The sequence below is a fragment of the Acomys minous genome (assembly GCF_964271855.1).
Source record: "Acomys minous genome assembly, chromosome: 13".
NCBI lineage: Eukaryota > Metazoa > Chordata > Mammalia > Rodentia > Muridae > Acomys > Acomys minous.
This window is the reverse complement of record NC_140495.1, coordinates 17073871-17094971: the sequence shown is the minus strand read 5'-3', so window position 1 is coordinate 17094971 and position 21101 is coordinate 17073871. Positions and strand designations below refer to the sequence as shown.

The following is a 21101-nucleotide window of genomic DNA, read 5'->3' as shown; positions in this document are numbered from 1 at the left end:
TGAGTTCAAGTCCAGCCTGATCTACAAAGAGAGTCCAGGAGAGCCAGGGCTCTGTGTAACAGAGAAACTCTGTCTCAAAAAAAAAAAGAAAGAAAGAACGAAAGAAAAACAATTTAAAAAAGAAAGAAAGAAAGAAAGAAAACTTCAGCTAGGAATTGCTATGTTTGTTGAATGCCATAACAAATATTACTGTTAATATTTTGATCAGCAAACTCAGCTTAGTCGTTTTTTGCCACTGAGCAAGTGGCTGACAATCTTGCACATATTCCCAATGACTCCTTAAATATATATTCTTGGCAACTAACATGAGCAAATTTACAGTCTCTTGTCACATATTCCCAAATTTCTTCCAGAAAAAAAAAAAATGTTGCCAACAATGTAAATTTCCAGGGCAGTCAACAAACTAAGTTCATCTGAATGCAAACTGTCGTTTTTTTTAATGCTTTTCACCACATCGTTAACCAATGGCAAAATCATCACGCTGTGTGGAACACACGCTATCAAAGGAGAAAGATGACATCTGTGCGGGGACCGACACATGGCTCCACACTGCCATCCTCAGCAGAGCTGGGATTTCCTCTGAACCTTTAGTGACCCAAACCCCAGGCCAAACCAGGTTCATCTTATCAACTCAGAGAAGAACCGCAGGACTAGCCTGTTTGTGAAGCAGGGTTGGAGATTTTATTGAAGATACTTTAATTCAGGCTTAAGTGTGAAGAGTAAAAGAAAGAGAGGCACTCAGAAGAAAGCCCATGTCTTTTAAAAAGAAGGAGGAGGAAGAAGAAGAGGAGGAGGAGGAGGAGGAGGCCATGTCTAAAAGCGTGGGATGGGCTCCCCCAAAGAAAAAGTACCACGGAACAAGACAGACCCAAGTGTGGATCCAGGCTTCTTCAAGAGAGAGGAAGAATAAATTGTCTAAGCTTTAGGGTTATGTACGTTTTGGTGGCTCTCAAGTTGCATCCCAAAAGGTTGCTAAGAAACATCTTCCTCCTGCCCCGTTTCTCCCGGTGAGATAGATAACTGAGGTCTGGAGATGGGGGAGATGGGATTAGATTCTGATAAATGCTGTAAAAACCAGAGCCACGAGGGCTGCAAAGGGGCGTGGCACACGTCCTTACCCTGTAAATTGGGTTTCTGGTGAGATTCCTAGAAAAGTGTAGGTTTACAGGGGTGGGAGGAGAAAAGCGCTAAGCAGTTGTTAATTGTGCTTTTCTGTGGGTGAGAGGCTTCAACCAGATCTCAGGGTGAAGGGGTCTCCTCTCTTCCTCCCTCTCCTTCTGTCCCCAGAATGCGCCCTTCCTTTCTTATTCTGCCCCCAAGGGAGCGTGATCAAGTCAGTGTGACTGGATATCCGTCCTGTGTTTGCCCTGTGTGACACAGAGTGACAACAGCCAAAGCCACTTTATCCGGCCGAGCAGCAAGTGCGCTCTGAAATACAGCCAGCACAGGGCTGCATCCACTCTGGGCAATGGGCGTCTTCTAATGCAGAGCAGACTGACCCGGTTAGAAAGGGCTGGGGCTGGAGAGATGGCTCAGAGGTTAAGAGCACCGATTGTTCTTCCAAAGGTCATGAGTTCAATTCCCAGCAACCACATGGTGGCTCACAACCATCTATAATGAGATCTGGTGCCCTCTTCTGGCTTGCAGGCAGGATATTGTATACATAATAAAGAAATCTTAAAAAAAAAAAAGAAAAGAAAAAGAAAAAGAAAAAGAAAAAAAAAGAAAAGAAAAATGTACTTAAAAAAAAAAAAAAAGAAAGGGCTGTGAGGAAGGCTCAGCTGCCAACCGACTCCAGCCTTACAAAAAAGATGCACAGAAACTTCTGAGACACCTAAAGCACACTCCTGGAGCACAGTGGCGTCTGCAAACTGTCCAGCCAGATCTGACATCAAGAACACCAAGAGTGGGCGATGCCTGCACATCCCCCGACTCACACAAAGGAGACAGGACCTCAGCCCCGTGGAACAGTGCTCCACCCGCGAGGGCCGGTGGCTTCCTGGAGTCCACTCCCAACTGAGACATACAGGGGCTCAGCCTTGGTGGGAGGGGCCAGTCCATACCGGGCACGGGCCCGCTTACCTCTGCTGCGAAGGAGCTCCGAGGTTCTCCTCAGGGTCGGTAGGTCCTCATCAAGTCCGTCTGTAAGCACTAAAAGGACCTGGGAGCCGGGTGAGGAAGTGAGAGAGTAAGAGAGGGAGGGGAAGAGAGCAGGAAGAATGGAGGAAACAAAAGGAAGGAGATTCAGAAGTACATGCTATAAATTGCACAATTCTTTTATTCCTTTTCTTTTTTTCTTTTCCCATTTTGGGGGCAGTTGCTTTGTTGGTTAGTTAGTTTGGGTTGAGGATTTTGTTGTTGGTGGTGGTTTTTTGTTTTGTTTTGTTTGTTTGTTTATTTGTTTATTTATTTATTTTTTGAGGCACGGTTTCCTCTGTGTAGACCTGGCCATCCTAGAACTCCCTCTGTAGACTAGGCTGGCCTCGAACTCAGAGATATGCCTTTCTCTGCCTCCTGAGTCCTGAGATTAAAAGCGTGTGCCACCACTGCCTGACCACAATTCTTAAAATTACAAGAGGATTTGTGTGTGTATGTGTATGTGTGTGTGTGTGTGTGTGTGTGTGTGTGTGTGTGTGTGTGTGTGTCCAGCTTCTTACTCTATTCCGTTCCACCTACTCATTTGTTATTAAATTATAAATCTATTTTTATTTAAATTTCCCCCTTCCCCGCCCTAGAGTGAGGGTAGAGAGTCTAAACTATTCATTTAAAGATACTTTCCAAAAATTGTCTCCTCCATCTTTCATCTGTTCAAAAAAAGAAAAAAATACTGAAGCACCATTGACAAGAGGAGAGAAGGCACGTAGAGGACACTGGGTTGTGAATGGGGAAGAAGAAGAAAAACAAAAACAAAAAACTAAGTGTAAAATAAGCCTGAATTATACAGTTCAAGGGGCATTAGGAAGGCAGAAGGAGCTTCATGGGTGTGCTTGGGCCAGCTCAAGGTGATGATTAGAAAAATAACAGTTAAGCTCTGAATAGCTGTGAGCGAACATAACAGACTAGGGGCGTCTTGCAGCATCCTCTGAGTGTCTTAAGAATGAATTGTGCCAGTAGGGCACTGTGGCACACCCCTTTAAGGCAGAGGCAGGCAGAGCTCTGTGAGTTCAAGGCTAGCCTCGTCTTCATAGCTGAGACCCTGTCTCAACAATCAAACAAAAGAATGAATTATGCCATTAAGCAGTAGGTAGTTGGAGGCCAGGGCCAAGGCTTTGCTCTTTGGTCCCTCCTGGTATTGTTTAAGCACAGAGCCTCCAGGGCTTAAGAAAGATGGGCTTGTTGAAAGAAAACCCACCTACTGTTAGTTCCAGTTACAAACGCCTTTGCCTTTTTTATCCTACCGTGCCCCATGGCTCCATAGCCTGGGTCCTAGGCTTGTAGTACCTTTGCTTTAGCCAAAGACAGGCGAATGGCAGACTCTCCCAGGGACTGCAGAAAGTCTACATCCATACGGTTGGTCACTGAACTCTGATGCACCAAGAACTTCTGTATGGCCTCATCACCGTACTTCTCAAAGCCTGAGTCAAAGACAAGCTGGCCGCTGGAGCCTAGAACCACATAGCGGAACCTCGGGTCGATCTGGCCAGGAGCATCACAACTGATGTTGGAAAGCAAGGCCAACTGTTGCATCAGCCCTGGCAGCAGTCTTTGAAGTTCCTGCTGAGCTCGCTCTGAAGAAGTTGAGATATCAACTCCTACAGACAAATCCACGCTGCATCCTTCGAAAAATGGAAGAGCGAGATTAGACACTTGCAAGCTGCCAGAAAGAATGGAACAGCACAGAAGCCCAAAAATTAAATAATGGTGGGAGGGTGCTATTTGTTACACGGTAAAAGCTAACTGATACAAAGTGCAAAATGTTCTACCTGGGGGATTCTTTTCCATGCAGCTGGTTGACATATTCAAGTCCTTCATGTAGCAGTCCAAATGCCTGCCTGACCCTTCTCCCAAGCATGCTCCTATTTTTACCTGCACCTCCTCTGATCAAGTATTTAATGTTGTGTGGCTCCATTGAGGCTTTACATGGTCTTCCCTTCTACTAAACAGGGGACTTCTTAAGAGTGGGAGCTGTGTCACCTGTTCTCCCATGACCTGATACAGACAACCACTGGCTATCTGACAGGTAAGGGGGACCTAAAGTAAATCTTGAGTTTCTTTCAGCAGTACTTGTAACTCACCTTCAGCCCTGGGAATTTTCTTCCTCGTCTACATCAGCCTTGTTTGGGACTGTGGGAGACTATTAGAAAAGGTCAGAGCTGAATGGTATGGTAGCCTCTGTTTTCTGTTTCTTCTGCCTGAAAAAATTGTAAGGTCCTCTGGGGAGGCTAAATTTAGACTTTGAAGGTCTGCTGGAGATTCAGGCTATAATTAGTGTATAATAAGCCCATTTATGAAATTCCATCGAGAATGCAAAATTGATGCTCACAGATAACGTCTAGTTTAGAATGTAGATGAATGAATAACTTAGCAACCATGAAAGAGCTAGTACTATTAATTACTTCAGCGGGGGGGGGGGGGGGGGGGCAACGCATAGCTTAAAGCTACTCAAGGCAACCTGGATATGTGGACGGTTCCTCCTTAAATCTTCACACATTGTAGGCCGGCAGGACTGCTCAGCAGGAAAAAGAAAAGGTGCTTGCTGTCAAGCCGGAGGACCTGAGCTTGAGACCCACATAATAGAAGGAAAACAAACTGCTATGCGCTGTCCTCTGACCACACGCTCTGTCTCTGTCTCTGTCCGTGTGTCTGTCTGTCTGTCTGTCTGTCTGTCTGTCTGTCTCTCTCTCTCTCTCTCTCTCTCTCTCAACTTTTTAGTCTTCACTCATTGGAATACTTGACTCTGAATTAGAAAAATTAAAACTGCAGATTAGAGGGCACAACTTGGAGAGGCATAAGCATGTAGCTGGCCCTCACTAATAAAACATCTCCCGAAGTTCTGAGGCTGGGACATGAGGTTTCATCCCCATGAAGAGCGTACATACCCCAGCTGGTGTGGTTCTGAGACCAGCACAGTGAAAAGTGTCTTTCTCCTGTCTTCGTGTCAAATAACTTGATTTTGTTTTACTTTTTAAAATCTTGTTCAAGTTCACAGAATGGCAGTTTCACAAATTAAAATCCCATTTCTATGTTAGACCCAGTCTTATACAAGAGAACTATTGCTTTGTCATATGGCTATGACTGTGTTTCCAATTTACATGCCCTAGAACCTTCTCGGCTTGCTTTATTCAGTGATTCATAAAAGCGAGGAGCCATTTTCTTTCCTGTTAATGGAGAGGGTTGGATCTTAGCAGGCAATCTCCAGGCCTTTTCAGCTTTGTGATTCTAGAATTCTGTGATAAATTAGTTTCTGAGTGTTACTAAAGCATCTGGCCCAATTTCATCAAAAAGTTGAATCAAAGCCGAAATGAACAAGAACCCTAATGCACCCGGTACAGGATTGTTGGAAAGAAAAGGTGGCTACCATTCACCTGCAAAGAAAGCAAATACAGGACTTTGATGCCTGAAGAATTTGAACTGCAACATGTAGGACTTGCTTTTTTTGTTTCACTTTACAACTTTTGTTTTGCTTTGTTTGGTTTGGCTTTAAGCAAGTGTGCTCTACCACTGAACTACACCTCAGCCTCCACTTTTAAAAATAATTGCACCCTTGTGTTGTTTTTAACAAAATCTCAATCGTTCGATTTTACCAATTAAGACTCAGGAGCCAGATGCTGGGGTCAAAGCCTGGTAGCTCAAAGAGACAAAAAAAGCATCCAGCTGACCTTCCTCTTCAGAGGAAGCAAGAAAGTTCCTTTCCCACCATCTCAAAAAACCCTCAAACTGAATGTCCCTCCCTTCTACTTCCTGTGTGCCTCTCTATCCATCCTACTGACTTCCTCCTACTCTCTATGGTTTTTTCCTATGTTCATTCCCACCAATGATGCTTGCTCCATCTCGTGACCTATGGTTGACTTTATTTAATCCTGTTTATAATATTCAAACAGAAAGCTCTTGGATTAAAGGTGTGTGCTAGGGCTAAGCCACACCACAACTAGAAACAGGTTTTTCTAGTACATAGTCTCAGGTTCACAGTGTGATCAAATACCCTACAATACCACTGTGTTTGTTTTAAATAATTTCCAGATTCCCTGGGCTACTTAAAAGCAATAAGCATCTTGAAGCAGCACAAGCAAGGACATTAATTTAATAATTCACAAAAATAGACTTTAAGCCTTTGATAGGGTGCAGGGACCCCAAATGAGTCTTCCATACTGAAGCCTGGCAGCTCTTAGGCCCAAGTTTATTACAAAAAGTCTCTATGTGTGTACATAGTGATTAGCATGTGAGCTTTGCTGTTGTTTGGGGGGTTGGTTTTGCATGTGTATGTATGTACAAGTTCATATGTATGTGTGTTCAAGTATGCACATGTATTCATGTGCTTGCCTGTATGGTGATGTGGGACCCAGATGTTGACACTGGGTGTCTCCCTCAAGCATTTGGTATTTTTTTTCTTTTTTTCTTTTCTTTTTGAGACAAAGCTTTTTTTTTTTTTTTTTTTTTTTAGACTAAAGTCTTTGGCTGATCCCAAAGCCCACTGATTCAGCTAGCCCCAAGAACCTTCCTGTTTCTGCCTCCCCAGCCCTGGGATTACAGATGTATACCACCACATTTGTATTCAGATCTGAATTCTAGGGCCTTTATGCTTTTTGTGACAAGCACTTCACTGACTACGACAACTCCTCAGTCCCTGTTTGTTTTCCATGTTTGCTTTTGAGACAGGATCACGTGTAGCCAGGCTATCCTTGAACCCTCTGTGTAGCTGAGGTTGACCCAAAACCAAAATGACCCTGACTTGGCATTAACCTCCTGCCTCCACCTCCAAATTCTAGGATTACAGTTGCACACCACCACGCCCAATTCAGTGTTTCTGCTCTCACCTGCGCTCTCTCTCTCTCTCTCTCTCTCTCTCTCTCTCTCTCTCTCTCTCTCTCTCTGCCTCTGTCTCTCTCTCTCTCTCTCTGTCTCTCTCTCTCTCTCTGTCTCTCTCTCTCTGTCTCTCTGTCTCTCTGTCTCTCTCTGTCTCTGTCTCTGTCTCTCTCTCTCTCTCTCTCACACACACACACACACACACACACACACACACACACACACACCAAGGTCTCATTATGTGACCATGGCTGGCCTAGATCTCACAGCTGCCTCTGCCTCCACCTCCAAGTGCTGAGATGAAAGGCATGAGCCACCATGCCGGGCATTGTTTGGTCTTTTGACACGGAACTGTTGGGCAATTGTTTGCAATCACTCTCAGCCCTGTTTTTCTCACGTAGAAATTGAGTGTCGTAATGATGGCCTCTACCTCACCAGGAGCCCGTGTGGCTAATAGATGAATGGACCCCATCTAATACATTAGCGCTGCACTGTACACAGACAGAGTAACCTGAGAATCTCCACAGTGGCCCAGATGGGCCACTCTGCCTTTACAGCCACGTCACATGAGACAGCTACATCAGTGCTTCCCACTGGAAAAAAGCATCCTAATAGTTTGTTTGTTTTAATACTGCTTGCTCTTTCAGATTTTGAAGAATCAAATAAGATACCAAGTGCTTTGTGAATGTCCAAAGCCCACATTCTGCCTCCTGGTAAAGCCAACAGAGGTCACAGGCCCTTGTTAACAGGTACATAATTAAGGAAAAGACAAGCTTGTCTTCCCTTCTCTTCAGCATCGGAATGGTAAAACGTTACAATACCATGCATGGTGGCGCATGCCTGTCGTCTCCGCACTCACAAGGCTATGGCTAATTATCATAAGTGCCATGCCTGCCAAGCTACACAGTGAGTCCCATGAGCTGAGCTACCATGAGAGGCCCTGTCTCAAAAATAATAATAATTAATAATTCATATATCATATATATAAACATATGTTTAGAGATAAAACGACAAAATCATCTGCTATATACATAGTATCTTTTGTAGAGTTTATGGTTTCCTTATAAATTCTTCCATATGATTCTGCACCATGCTATATTATACAACATTACCCCCTACTATACCACTCTATGACTATATTAGGCCTCGCTAAATTATTACACTTCCCCCCTATTCAAAGTACAGTTCACAAACCTGCAGGATCTGCACTACCTGCATCTTGTTAGATATACAGACTCCTGCCATGCTCCAGCAAACAGCCCCTATCCATGTGCAGGCTGTCAACCCAAGTTAAACTCAGTGGGTCTCACACACGCACGCACACATGTACACACGCACATATACACACACACATACACACACGCACACACACATACACACACGCACACACACATACACACACGCACACATACACGCATACATATACACGCACGAGCACACACACATACACACATGCGCGCGTGCACACACACGCACACACACAAGCACACAGGGACACACATTGGCAAGAAGAGTGGGTCCATCAGGAGTGGAAGGGGAATGGGAGGGGGTGAAGGGGGCATAAAAATGGCCGATATGCATTAGAGATGTGGCTAAAACTTTCAAAGAATAGTCAATTAATTTTTAAAATGCAGACTCCTACCCTGAGCTCGGGTTCTTCATTTTAAAAAGATCTCAGATGATCCAGACATGTTTAAAGTTTTAAGACCTTGTCATGCTAAATTATACTGCATCAAAAGACACAATGGTGGCTGGGCAAGGCGGCGCACACCTTCAATCCCAGGACTCAAGAGGCAGAAGTGGGTAGACCTCTAAAGATCAAGGCTGCCTTAGTCTACTTAGCAAGTTCAGGGACAGCCAGGGACTGTCTCAAAAATAATAACAATAAAATAAGAGGAGCTACATAGCCTGTAGAACCAACTGCCTTGAGGGTGCCATTCAATGGTAAAGTATTTACTTAGCACTCACAAGGCCTTGCATTCAGTATAGGGGTGGGCAGTCTGTTGAGGAGGAAAGATAACTCAATGGTTAAGAGCACTGGGTACTCTCTCACAAGTCTGTAACTCCAGTCCGAGAGGGGATACAGCACCCTCTTCTGGCCTCCACGAGTACTGCACACACACAGTGCACAAACATATCCACAAGCAAATATTTTTATAAAATCAATATAAGTATTTGAAAAAAAGTTAGCTATCCTGGGAGGTTGGGATGGAATACAATGGCAGAATACTTTGCCTAGAATACTCAAGCCCCTGGACTGAGTCCTCAGAGCTGGGGTGTGGGGGGTATGAGTGTGTGTGTGATATTCTGTGTTTCTGTATGTGTATGTGTCTGTGTCTGTATATCTGTGAGTATGTCTATGTTCATGTGTGTCTGTGTATCTGTGTGCACGTATGTATACCTGTGTGTATGTGTGTGTGAGTGTATCTGCATGTGCATGTATTAGCTACCGTGAAGATGAAGGTGTTTGTGATAGCCTAACACCTACAGTAGAGTCATCCATGAAGGTTTTTTTCTATCACCCCAGAGTGATGGGTCCAGATTACAAGGATGAGGTTAGATTGTCTCTGAACCTTGCCATCTTGGCAGGGAGTGGGAGGTGGGGTGGGGGCCTTAGGGAGTGAGGCAGAAAGGCCACTTAGAAATAGAATGGGAGCAGGCAGACGAACATCTGTACAGGGTTTCACAGAAGACGGTGGGTTCTGCATCTTAAGAGTCTGTCTCAACAATGTGGCTCTCTGCTCATGCCCTGTCAATAGTCACCAACCTTCTGGAAGCTCTGCACACACATTCCTACCTGGCTTTGTCTATACTACAAGGGGAGAGTGGTAAGAAGTTGTGGTGACAGTTCCGAGAATGTTCAGGGCTCCAGGGCCCATGGTGTGACAACACAGGGATAATTAATGGTGCCCAGGGAAACCTGAGCCATGGTTGCGTCAAGAGCTCAGGCCTGACAGATACTTCCTGTTCCACTTCATGCCCAGCTAGCAAGGTCGGAGTTCTACAGCGCCCCTGACCTCTCCGATAGCTTGCAGACAAAAATAATTTCTCTGTCACTCACCTTGGGGACTACAGACTTCATAAAGAATTTCCTTTTCCAGGTTCTGCAGGGACTCAAAATTTTCTTCATGGTACACTTTGTCCTGATCATTAGTGATCTCCAGAAGCTGGGTTCTCTGAGCCTCTCCTACCCCAATAGCAAAAATAATTATGTTCCTGTCCCTGAGGGCTTTGGCTGGGGGGGCTACGTTATCCTGGGAGACCCCGTCGGTGATCACAATCAAATACTGGTGAACACTGGGCCTCCCTCCTCTTGAACTGTCAAAAAAAGGCAGCGTGAAATTCAAGGCTTTCCCAGTACGGGTACCATCGTTAATCTGTTCCATATTCAAGATGGCTCTGCAGATGTCCACCTTTGAGGAGTACTGGTTGAGCCTGAATTCTTCCCGGGGAACGGAGCCGAACTGCAGAAGGCCAATCTGAATTTCATCAGCACTGATAGCTGACTGGTTCACCATCCTTTCCATGAATTCTTTCATCTTTTCAAAGTCCTTTGGGGCGATGGATTCTGAGCCATCGATCAAGAAGATGATGTCAGCTTTCTGCCTCTTACAGGCTGAGGGCAGGGAGGGACAGCACAAAGGGACATCTGGTCAGAACCTGGAGCCAGTGGATCACAAGTGCCCAGCAACAACCGAGGGTAGCACGAACATATTTTTTTTTAAGGGAATGAGGAGTGGTCAATAAACTTTCTGCAACTCAGCACAAACTAGTCTCAAAATAAGACACAGCTGTGGGATAAGGATATAAAATTTGACCAGCTTGATTTATTCCAGGTCACTGTCACTCTGTCCTCAAAACTTACTAACCAGCCAGTAATTACAGAAGAGAATAAAGACCTTTCAAGTAATAAAGATCCATTAGCTAGACCAGTGCTAGAGCCCCTGGCAAGATGCCCATGCTCCTGATAATAACCTCTCACCCATGCTTCCATTGCAACTCTCATGAATTCCACTGAGTCAAAAACACAGAGGACAAGGAAAAAAGGGAAAAAAAGGAGAACAAACACAAAAATAGAAGGGGGACAGTTAGGAACAAGAGAGAGATCAACAGAAATAAGAGAGAGCCAGAAAAAAATAATGGGGTGAATACAATAAAAAATATATACATAAGTGAAATATAATGAAAGCTATTATTGTGCATAATTAATACATGATCATATTTTGAATTCTTACTCTCTGAGGAGCAGATGTCCCGAATGACTTCCTGGCGAATGGCTGCCAATGAGTCAAACTCATATATGAAGAATATCTTGTTGTTTGCTATTTCCTTGAGCTCAGTCATATTAGCGTCTCTGACTCCAATGGCATAAATGTTGATGCCAATGTCCCTCAAGCCCTGTGCAGCCGCAGCCACCGGGTCTGAGGACTGACCATCAGTGATGACGATGAGGTATCGGGCAACGCTGTTTCTGGCAGTGTTTTTGAAGATCAAGGTCATTTCTCTTAAGGCCTCACCAGTTGTGGTACCACCTCCTCTCTGTTGGATGTTGTCGATAGCTGTCCTCAGCTCTGCCACGCTGGCATACTGGCTGAGTAAAAACCGGCTTATAATTCTGTCTGAGTACTGAACGACTCCAAAGCGTACTCTGTCAGGCCCAATGTGGAACATCTTTATTGCCTCCTTCATGAACTTCTTCATTTCAGTGAAGTCATTTTGTCTGATGCTACCAGACCCATCAATAAGGAAGTAAATGTCTGCCTTCTCCACATGTGTGCAACCTGGCCAATGAGAAGAAGCCACGCCCATTAGACCAGAATATCAGGAGGAGGCACATAGCCAAAACCACTGATCCCGAGCACCACCCTACTCCCTCAGCACCCATAATCCCCTGAGCATGGAGCATCATAAGCCTCATACTGGGCAGACCATAATGCCAGGAGGGAGACTAGTAGCAGTCACTGGCCAACAGCTGGCAGGGTTGATTAAATGCCCCAGCTCTTAGCAGGGTGTGGTGGCGCATGCTTTTAATCCCAGCACTCAGGAGGCAGAGGCAGGTGGATCTCTTTGAGTTCCAGGCCAGGCAGGGCTATATACTGAGACCCTGTCTCAAACAAACAAACAAACAAACAAACACACATATATGTATGTGTGTATATATATATACTCCCTTCCCAGTGTCCTCTGAGTTCGGCCATGCGGACAAGTGCTGGCATCCCCGTGATCTGCAGCGCTCAGCCCTCTCTCCAGGCCCCGGGCTAAAGCCTTCTGAATGCACTGGCTTGGTGGATCACTACCCTCTAGCAACCAAAAGCCTAAGAATGCCATCAGACAGCATTTGAGGCCTCCAGCAGAGATTTCCCCCCACGAGGTTCTAACCCACCACCCAATCTTTCCACCACTGTGTTTGATAAGAGCTGCAATCAATGACTTTCTTTGTTCTGGAACTATTAAGTTTCGTCAGATGGTTACCATGCTAGAACATGGAGTTTGGGGTAACCTAAACTTTTGTTCCTATGTGTGCTGGTTAGAATAAGACCAGTCCCTATAGGCTCGCGTATTTGAATCCTTGATTACCAGTTGGTGCACTAGTGCGAAGGAAGTGTGGCCTTATCTGAGGAGGTGTGTCACTGGGAGTGGGCTTTAAAGTTTCAAAAGCACATGCCAGGCCCAATGTCTGTGTGTCTGTGTGTGTGTGTGTGTGTGTGTGTGTGTGTGTGTGTGTGTGTGTGTGTGTGTCTGTGTGTCTCTGTCTGTCTGTCTGTCTGTCTGTCTGTCTGTCTGTCTGTCTGTCTCTCTCTCTCTCTCTCTCTCTCTCTCTCTCTGTATGTGTGTGTGTCTGTCTGTCTGTCTGTCTGTCTGTCTCTGTGTCTGTCTGTCTGTCTGTCTGTCTGTCTGTTGTTCAGGATGTAAAAGCTCTTCTCTTACTGCTCCAGCACCATGCCTGCCTGTGTAACACCAGACTGTCTGCCATGATGAAACTGTAAGCAAGGCCCCACTCAACTGCTTTCCTTTATAAGAGTTGCCTGGGTCACGGCATCTCTTCACGCCAATAGAGTAATAACTAAGACACTGTCGTCTAAGACACCGTGTCATTGTTACTCATATTTGGCTCCAGAACAGATCGTCTCACCTATAAAGTAAGAGTTGTGTCTTTGTGCTTACACCTATGGGAGGTGACAGGCAGATGGCTGTCTAGAGGCAGAGAGAGGGGCCACTATGTAGGAAGGAATGTCTGCATCCAGCTCACACAACAAGAGACCAACATGCTAAGCCAATACTCAGGCTCTTCGTGTGCTCCTGAGGAGCCTAGGACAGGAGTCAGCTCTCAGACCCTTCAGACCATTTGTGAATTAGCTGCACTCTTTTTATTGTGTATAGTTAATATATGATCATATTTTGAATTCTTACTCTCTGAGGAACAGATGTCCTGAATGACTTCCTGGCGAATGGCTGCCAATGAGTTAGACTCATATATGAAGAATATCTTGTTGCTTGCTATTTCCTTAAGCTCATTCATGTTAGCGTCGGGCTGCTACTGAGCACCCACATGGATGACACTCACCAAGTGGGTTTTGGTTGTTTGTTGGTTTTTCATGACAGTTTTTTTCTGTGTAGCTTTGGCTCTCCTGGACTTGCTTTGTAGACCAGTCTGGCTTCGAACTCACAGAGATTTGCCTGCCTCTGCCTCCTGAGTGCTGGGATTACAGGTGTGCACTACCTCGCCCAGTTTTCACCAAGTGTTTAAAAGGTTCACTCACTTGTGCATGCATGTATATGTGTGCATGCATAAACACATGTGTGTGCATGCATGTGTGCCCCCTTTGTGTGTGAGAGAGAGAGAAAGAGAGAGAGAGAGATTGATCAATAATTGGTAAATATTCGGATCATTGTGATTATCCAGGAAGAATTCTGGTAAAATCATCAAAGCTTCTGTTAGTGTCTAAGCTTCCTCCAAACTCTAGTCTTTAGATGATTTTCCTGAGTCCAGGCCCCTTCTTAGCTGCTGTGCAGCCTGGGACAGGAGTCAGCTCTCAGACTCTTCAGACCCTTTGTGAATTAGCTGCACTCTTTTCCTCCTCTTCTGCCCAATAGAATATAAGCAGGAAATGGACCAGGAAATGAAACCCATCTTTAACAAATTTCTCGTTCTCAGAACAGAAAGAGGCACTAAAAACACAGGTCAAGGGGAAAGATAGAGACTCATTTGTATAATTCATATTTCTAGACCTCAAGACAAGAAATCAGGAAAACATAAAAAATCATTTAGTGCTTTTTAAAAATATATAACCTCGAGGCTAAAGAGATGGCTCAGAGGTTAAGAACACTGGCTGCTCTTCCAAAGGTCCTGAGTTCAACTCCCAGCAACCACATGGTGGCTCACAACCATCTATAATGAGATTTGGTGCCCTCTTCTGGTGTACATACAGGCAAAACACTGTGTATATATGACAAATAAATCTTTTTTTAAAAAATAAAACTTCAGTGATTGTCCCCCTGAAGACATAATCACAGGCTTGAATTTTAAATCAATAATCTGCATTTCAGTAATTTTAATTTAAATCTATTATGCTAAGTTGAATCTAAGAAATCCTAGCAAGGGAGAGAAAAAATGGAGAAGCAGACACAAAGGCCTTGAAAGAGCCAAAGACAGTTAACATTTACATATGTAAGCCAGATGTGGTAATATGCCTGTAGTCCCTGCACATGAGGGGTGGAGGCAGCGGACAAGGAGTCCTAGGTCAGTTTCAGCTTGTAGATATTTGAGGCCAGCCTGTGTCACAAGAGACCCTTTCTGAAAAAGTAAGATACCTCCGAGGAAGCAAACCCCTCCCTCTGCACTGTTTAGAATCAAGACAAAATAAAAGTTTTCTAGCTTGAGGTTTCTGTTTTTTAATGAATTTACGCCAATATTTTTTTTCATGATGGGAAAGAGACAGGAAGGGCACACACACAGAGACACACACATACACACACAGACACACACACACACATACAGACACACACACAGACACAGACACACACACACACACACACACAGACACACACACACACACACACACACACACACACACACACACACACACACACACATAGCCCAAACACAGGCAAACCCTCCTACCTTCTTGTACTTTCTGTGGTGTGCAACTCATCTGAGGATATTTGCCCACACACTCAGGACAGAGCCTGGTTTTAAGTTTGTTTCCCACAATGGCAAGTTGCAGAAAGGACTCTAGGAGGATGACGTGCTTCCAGGGAGGGTAGGTGGCAATCTTCTCCAGGTCCTTACTCTCAGAGGTAGGCTGGATGCCCACTGCATAGATGGTGACCCCGGCCCTGCGGAGGTGAGAAGCAGGCGCAGACACGTTGTCCAGAGAAGGACCTTCCATGAGGACCACTGCGATCTGCTGTACACCTCGACTGGACCGGCTACCCTTCTCTGGAATGAAAACTTGACTCCTCAGGAACTCCAAAGCAGCGCCTGCCTTCATCCCTCCTCTTCTTCCTCGGAAAGTCAGCTTGTCCAGATGGTGTATGACTTGAGCAGCGTTTTGAAACGTATCCAGGGAAAACTCCAGCCGCGGTTCCTCGTCGTAAAAGACCAAACTGATCCTTGTGACGTCAGGACGGATGTTGAGAGAGTGAACGGTGTTCTTCAAGAAATGGATAACTTGTTGGAAATTGGATTGCCTGGCCTTGCTAAATTCTTCAACGAGGAACACCAAGTCAGCTGGAATGGCCGTCAGGCAGGCTGGGAACCAAAAGACAGGACAGTTCTCAGCATGAGAACGCAGCAGTGAGGAAAGCACTCGCACGTGTGTGAACGTGTTGCTGTGGCGTGGGCTCGCTGCAGCAACAACGAGTTTAAGGTTTCAAGTTACAGTGTGCTAACTTCTACCTGCATGCTTTAGAATTTAGAGAAAGTCTTTTTTTTTTTTTCTGGCATCATAGTCAAAGTGCATTAAGAGGTTCATGCCTGTCCCAAAAGTCTCATCCAAAAATAAAAATAAAAAATTCACACCTCTTTCAAAATATATAAAGATACAGACACCCATCATAAAATCACTCAAGATCGTCTTCCGGTTTGTCTAACGATCTTAGAAGCTCAGGGTGTTGGCTGGCCTTTCCTTCATTTTTCCACCTTCAAGGACACTCTGAGTCAAAGTATCTTTTTTTTTTTTTTCCGAGACAGGGTTTCTCTGTGTAGCCTTGGCTGTCCTGGACTCACTTTGTAGACCAGGCTGGCCTTGAACTCACAGAGATCCACCTGCCTCTGCTTCCCGAGTGCTGGAATTAAAGGCGTGCGCCCTCATGCCCAGCGAGTCAGAGTATCTTTAGGGGTCTGAAATGTCTTTTATTTAATTACATTTGCCCTCTTTATGTTATCTCAATGAAATTCTGCAATGCTTGTGAAAGTCTTTCTCCAAATACTGGGCTAACTGGACAGGGTGAGGCATTCCTAAAATCCCAGGCCTTGGGAGGCTGGGGCAGAGAACCACAAGTTCAAGGCCAGCTTGGTCTATCTAGCGAGACTCTGTCTCAAAAAAGAAAAGAGAAGAAATTGAGGGGCTGGGGACACAGCTCAGGGGTTAAGAGCCCTGTCTGCTTTTGAGGAGGCTCTGAGCTCAGTTCCAGGCACCCCCACATGATGCCTCGCAGGCACCTATAACTGCAGGTCCAGGATTCTGATGCGCAGTTCTGGCCTCTAGGGACGCCTTCATGTATGTGGTACACGCAAACTCACACAGGCACATACACATACAAAGAATAAATAAGAGGGAGAAGAAGTGGCTCAGCGCAGGCTGCTCTTCCAGAGCCTGAGTTTGACTCCTAGTACCCACAGGTGTGGCCCTCGGCCATCTCTAACTCCAGTCCTAGGGGACCCAGATTCCTTTTTTGACCTCCACGGGCTCCAGGCACACCCAGGGTAACACAGACACACATGCAGGCAAAACATCCATACACATAAAATAAAATAAAATAAAATAAAATAAAATAAAATAAAATAAAATAAAATAAATATAAATATAAAAGGCGATGGTCATTCTAGGAAAGGTATGTGGTAGCTTGGGTTATTATTCAGAAATATCCACTCCCTGCTCCTCATGCCATGCAAAACAGTGTACTTTCTTTCTCCGCTGAGGCTGACGGTCACGTGACTTACTTTGGCTAATAGTGTGTCAGCAGGTGCTGCAGAGAGATGAAAAGTATTTATACGATTGGCTTTTCCTCCGCCCCTCAGCAACTGCCACGGGGAGAATTTGCTCAGAGTAGCTGGATGACGTCATAAGCAGAGCCAAGCCTCATCTAAACCTCAGATAAGGTCAACACATCTCAGCTACTGGACTTCCTGCTAACCCAGGCCCATGAGGATAAATTATCATTTCCAACCGCTGACACAGATGGCCTGAGCAGCATAGTAGTGGTGGCCGCAGATGTCCACTTGGGGTGTTTCCATGTCCCCTTTCTCTTCTCTATATACAGGGACAACTCCCTCATACTGAGGAATGCAGAATGCTTCCTCTGCCTCCCCTCTGCTTCACAACCATTTCTTCCTTCTCCTCCTCCTCCTCCTCCTCTTCTTCCTCTACCTTTTTTTTTTAAAACAGGGTCTCATGTAGCCTAGACTGGCATCAAGTATAATATGTAACTGATGAAGCATGACCTTGACCTTCAGCTCCTCCTGCCTCTACGCCTACGTGCTGAGGTTGCAGGCATGCACATGCGCATGCGCTGTTGCACCCTTTTCTGTGCTGCTGAGAGACCTAAGCCAAGCCTTCTGGCATGCTAGACAAGCATTCTACCAGTTGAACTACACCTCCAGGCCCACAGATTTCCTTCACATGCTGTGACTTCCTGGTGCCTCACATAGGCAAGTATCGGGCTTTCCTTACCTCCTGCAGCCCCCTCCGCAGCCTCCATCATGACCTTAGGCTGCCAGGTCCCCTGGATCACCTCAGTCACATCCTGCGTTAGCTGACTGGCTCCATCTTCTCCCTGCAGGTCAGACACGAGCACTAGAGAGCCTATCCTCTCCAGTTCCGTCCTGTCGGAGTCCTGCACCCCCACAGACACGACGTCCACGCCTCTCTTCCTCAGGGTCTGTGCGGCATCTCCGACCTCATCCTCAGATTTGCCTGAGGTAATGACCACCGCATACTGGGGGACGCCCTGTAAGAACCGGCTTCCCGCTGCCTCCTGGAAGAAGGTGTGATGAAGAAACCGCAGGCCTTGGCCTGTCCTCCTTGAGCCACCTCGAAGCACCAAGTGCTCACGGATGTGCGTGGTCATCTCATTCCGGGTCTTGTAGGTGTCGAACAAAAACTCAGTGTAGCCTTGATCGCCATACTGAGCCAACCCGATCCGGTACTTATCTTTGCCAACCTCCAGGTTGTCAATAATTCTAGAGATGAAATTCTGCATCCACTGGAAACTGGCCTGGGATGTCTCCTGGGAGGTGTCAACAAGAAAGACCACGTCTGCATAGGTCTTGGTAGACACTAGAAGGGGGTCGGGGGGTGGGGGGTGGGGGGGGGAGATGAGAGGAAAAGATAAATCAAGTCAATTCTTATGAAAAAAAAGGAGTACAAAAAAAATAAATAAATAAAAATAAAACTTTTTTTTTTTTTTGGTTTTTCGAGTCAGGGTTTCTCTGTGTAGCCTTGCCTGTCCTGGACCCGCTTTGTAGACCAGGTTGGCTTCGAACTCACAGCGATCCCGCCTGCCTCTGCCTCCCGAGTGCTGGGATTATAGGCGTGCGCCACCACGCCCGGCTGCAAAACATTTTTTTAAAACGGGGTACAAGCATGGTTTGGTGTGGGCAGCGAGAGGGATGAGCAGTGTATTTACACAACATTGTACACCCAGGACTTGCCTCTCCTCTGCATGGGACTCTATCCTCCACCACTTCTTTCTCTCTCCCTTCTCTTCCTCCTCCTCTTCCGGCCTGCTTCATTGCTATCTACTTTTTTTTTTTTTTCTTGTTCTTCCACCAATGGGGAAGGCAAGAAACTCCCCCACTGCCGCATGGCTTCCGGGAGCCACAGCGCTTTACACGCTTTGCCTCAGCTGATCCTCATAGGTCGTTCTTCTTCTACCAGATTACCGTCCCCGTCATGCAGCTGAGGACACTGAAGAGAAGTGACGCTACTTCCAGCCTCCTACAACTGCCAACATGCCCGCTTCCGGCTACGGCTAAGGGGAAGGGTCTTTTGTTGTACGTAGGAGAAAGGAACTGTTTAGAGGCATCTGGAAGAGTCCAGAGCAGAGGGAGAAAGAAGCAGGCTGGACACGGCCAGCAGACTGGACATGGTCAGGGCTACGGAAGCGGGAGAGAGGGGGAGACTAGTGGAGATAGCAGGATAGCAAGAGATAGAGACTAACCAGAGCAGACAACAGTGAGAACAGCTGGCTATAAGAAGCCTGAGGACAGGACGGGCAGTGGTGGCGCATGCCTTTAATCCCAGCACTTGGGAGGCAAAGGCAGATGGGGGTGTGAGTTCGAGGCCAGCCTGGTCTACAAAGTGAGTCCAGGATAGTCAAGGCTACTACACAGAGAAACCCTGACTCAAAAAAAAAAAAAAGCCTGAGGACAGAAGGGGAGGCAAGCCCATGAGCTAGAGAGGGCTTAGGGGAGGGGAGGAGGGAAAGAAGGGAGGAGGAGGAGGAGGAGGGGAAGAGGGGAGGAGGGAAGGGCAGGAGGGGGGAAGAGGGATAGGATGCTAGCACAGACTCTGAAGTGTATAACAGGGAGCCTGGAGGCCAGCATGCACTGTGACATGCTAACAGGTGCCACAGGTAGCCATCTGGCCCTTCTGCCAGAGGTAAGGGAAATAGCTTATTTTTGGCAGATGGGAACCAGTTTCACAAGTTCCTGGAGACGGCTGGCTTTTGTCTAACTACCAGAAATCCTCCTATGGTCCTGCTGAGCTCCTTCTGGATATATGGACTGCCTTTTGGAGTTTGGGGGAGCCAAAGTTTCCTTTGGACCTGACAGTAATGAAACTATGGCAGAGGCAAGATTTTAAAAATATGGCTTCAGCCGGGCGTGGTGGCGCGTGCCCGTGATTAGTAAAGCTTCATGCCCCCCTTGGAAGCACGTTACTACACTGCGGTTCAGTGGTGGATCTGGAATGGTCATTTGAGCACGGCTTACTTTTCGCCTGTCTCTCCATGGTCAAACACAGAGCGTGAAAGAGGCTTCCTGAGAGCTCCCGCAGGATGCTGAAGCCTTCTGTGGTGAAGAGGAACTCCTCAAATGGCTCGCTGGCTATTTTCTGCAACTCTTGGACATCTCGCACGTTGATGCCCACCACGTACACAAAGACTCCATCCCTTTTCAGCTGGTCAGCCGCATCCTGGACCGCATCCCTCGACTCCCCGTCTGTCACCAGGATAACTATCTGAGGGACTCCATCCTTGGCCCGGCTGCCACTCGTCTCAGTCAAGTAGTTGGTCCTGATGAATTCTAGGGCACTTCCTGTATTTGTGCCCCCTGTGTTATAGGACAGATTCCGAATCTGGTCCAGGACCACGCTCTTCAGAGGAGACTGTTTCAGCTGAAAGGCTGGGTAGATGTTATCACTATACTGGACCAGCCCCACTTGGACCCGATCACTGCTGATGTCAAGCCCCGTGACAACAGAGAGAAGGAAATCCTTTACTTTCTGGAAGTTCTGTGGTCCAATGCTAGTTGAGCTGTCCACTAAAAACACAATATCAGCCAGGGATGCCTCTGCACAAGCTGCAAGAAAGAAGGTAAAAGGAATTAAGTCTCAGAGGTTATGTACTAAATAGAGTCAGGAAAGCAGAGAGTGAACAGAAAGAAAGGACAATGGCAGAACCCTCCTCCCCTCCCCTTCCCAGGCCTGCTCTACTGTTCCTGCTGCCTCCAGCCAAGAGAGCCACTGGACAATCCCCAGACTCACATCAAGAAGATAAACCTCTTGAAATGTTTAACGGCATACTGCAAGAGGGACGGATGCTCTTCTCTCCAGTCAAGATAAGCCATCCATCTCCCCTCTTTGGAAGCCAGCCTCATCCCCAGGCATGTGCTAGCGCTGACAGGCCAGAGCTAGGACTTGTCTTCTTCTGTAGGTCTCACTGCCTTTCCACCACTTAACAGCCCTGCGATCTGT

At 46.3% G+C, this 21101-nt stretch overlaps 1 protein-coding gene across 1 annotated transcript in view; it reads right to left on the bottom strand.

The window, feature by feature from the left end:
- The window catches only part of LOC311580798 (collagen alpha-4(VI) chain-like), a gene marked incomplete at its 3' end in the record, with an annotated part of 112166 nt that overhangs the window by 73324 nt on the left and 17741 nt on the right, over window positions 1-21101 (bottom strand). Inside the window, exons 4-10 of the mRNA XM_084752513.1 lie at window positions 20120-20707; window positions 17859-18464; window positions 15086-15715; window positions 11199-11744; window positions 10025-10579; window positions 3442-3776; window positions 2083-2161 (exon numbers count right to left, since the gene is read on the bottom strand). Of these exons, the coding sequence (XP_084608639.1) occupies window positions 2083-2161; window positions 3442-3776; window positions 10025-10579; window positions 11199-11744; window positions 15086-15715; window positions 17859-18464; window positions 20120-20707 (3339 nt within the window). The remainder of the gene's footprint in view (window positions 1-2082; window positions 2162-3441; window positions 3777-10024; window positions 10580-11198; window positions 11745-15085; window positions 15716-17858; window positions 18465-20119; window positions 20708-21101) is intronic.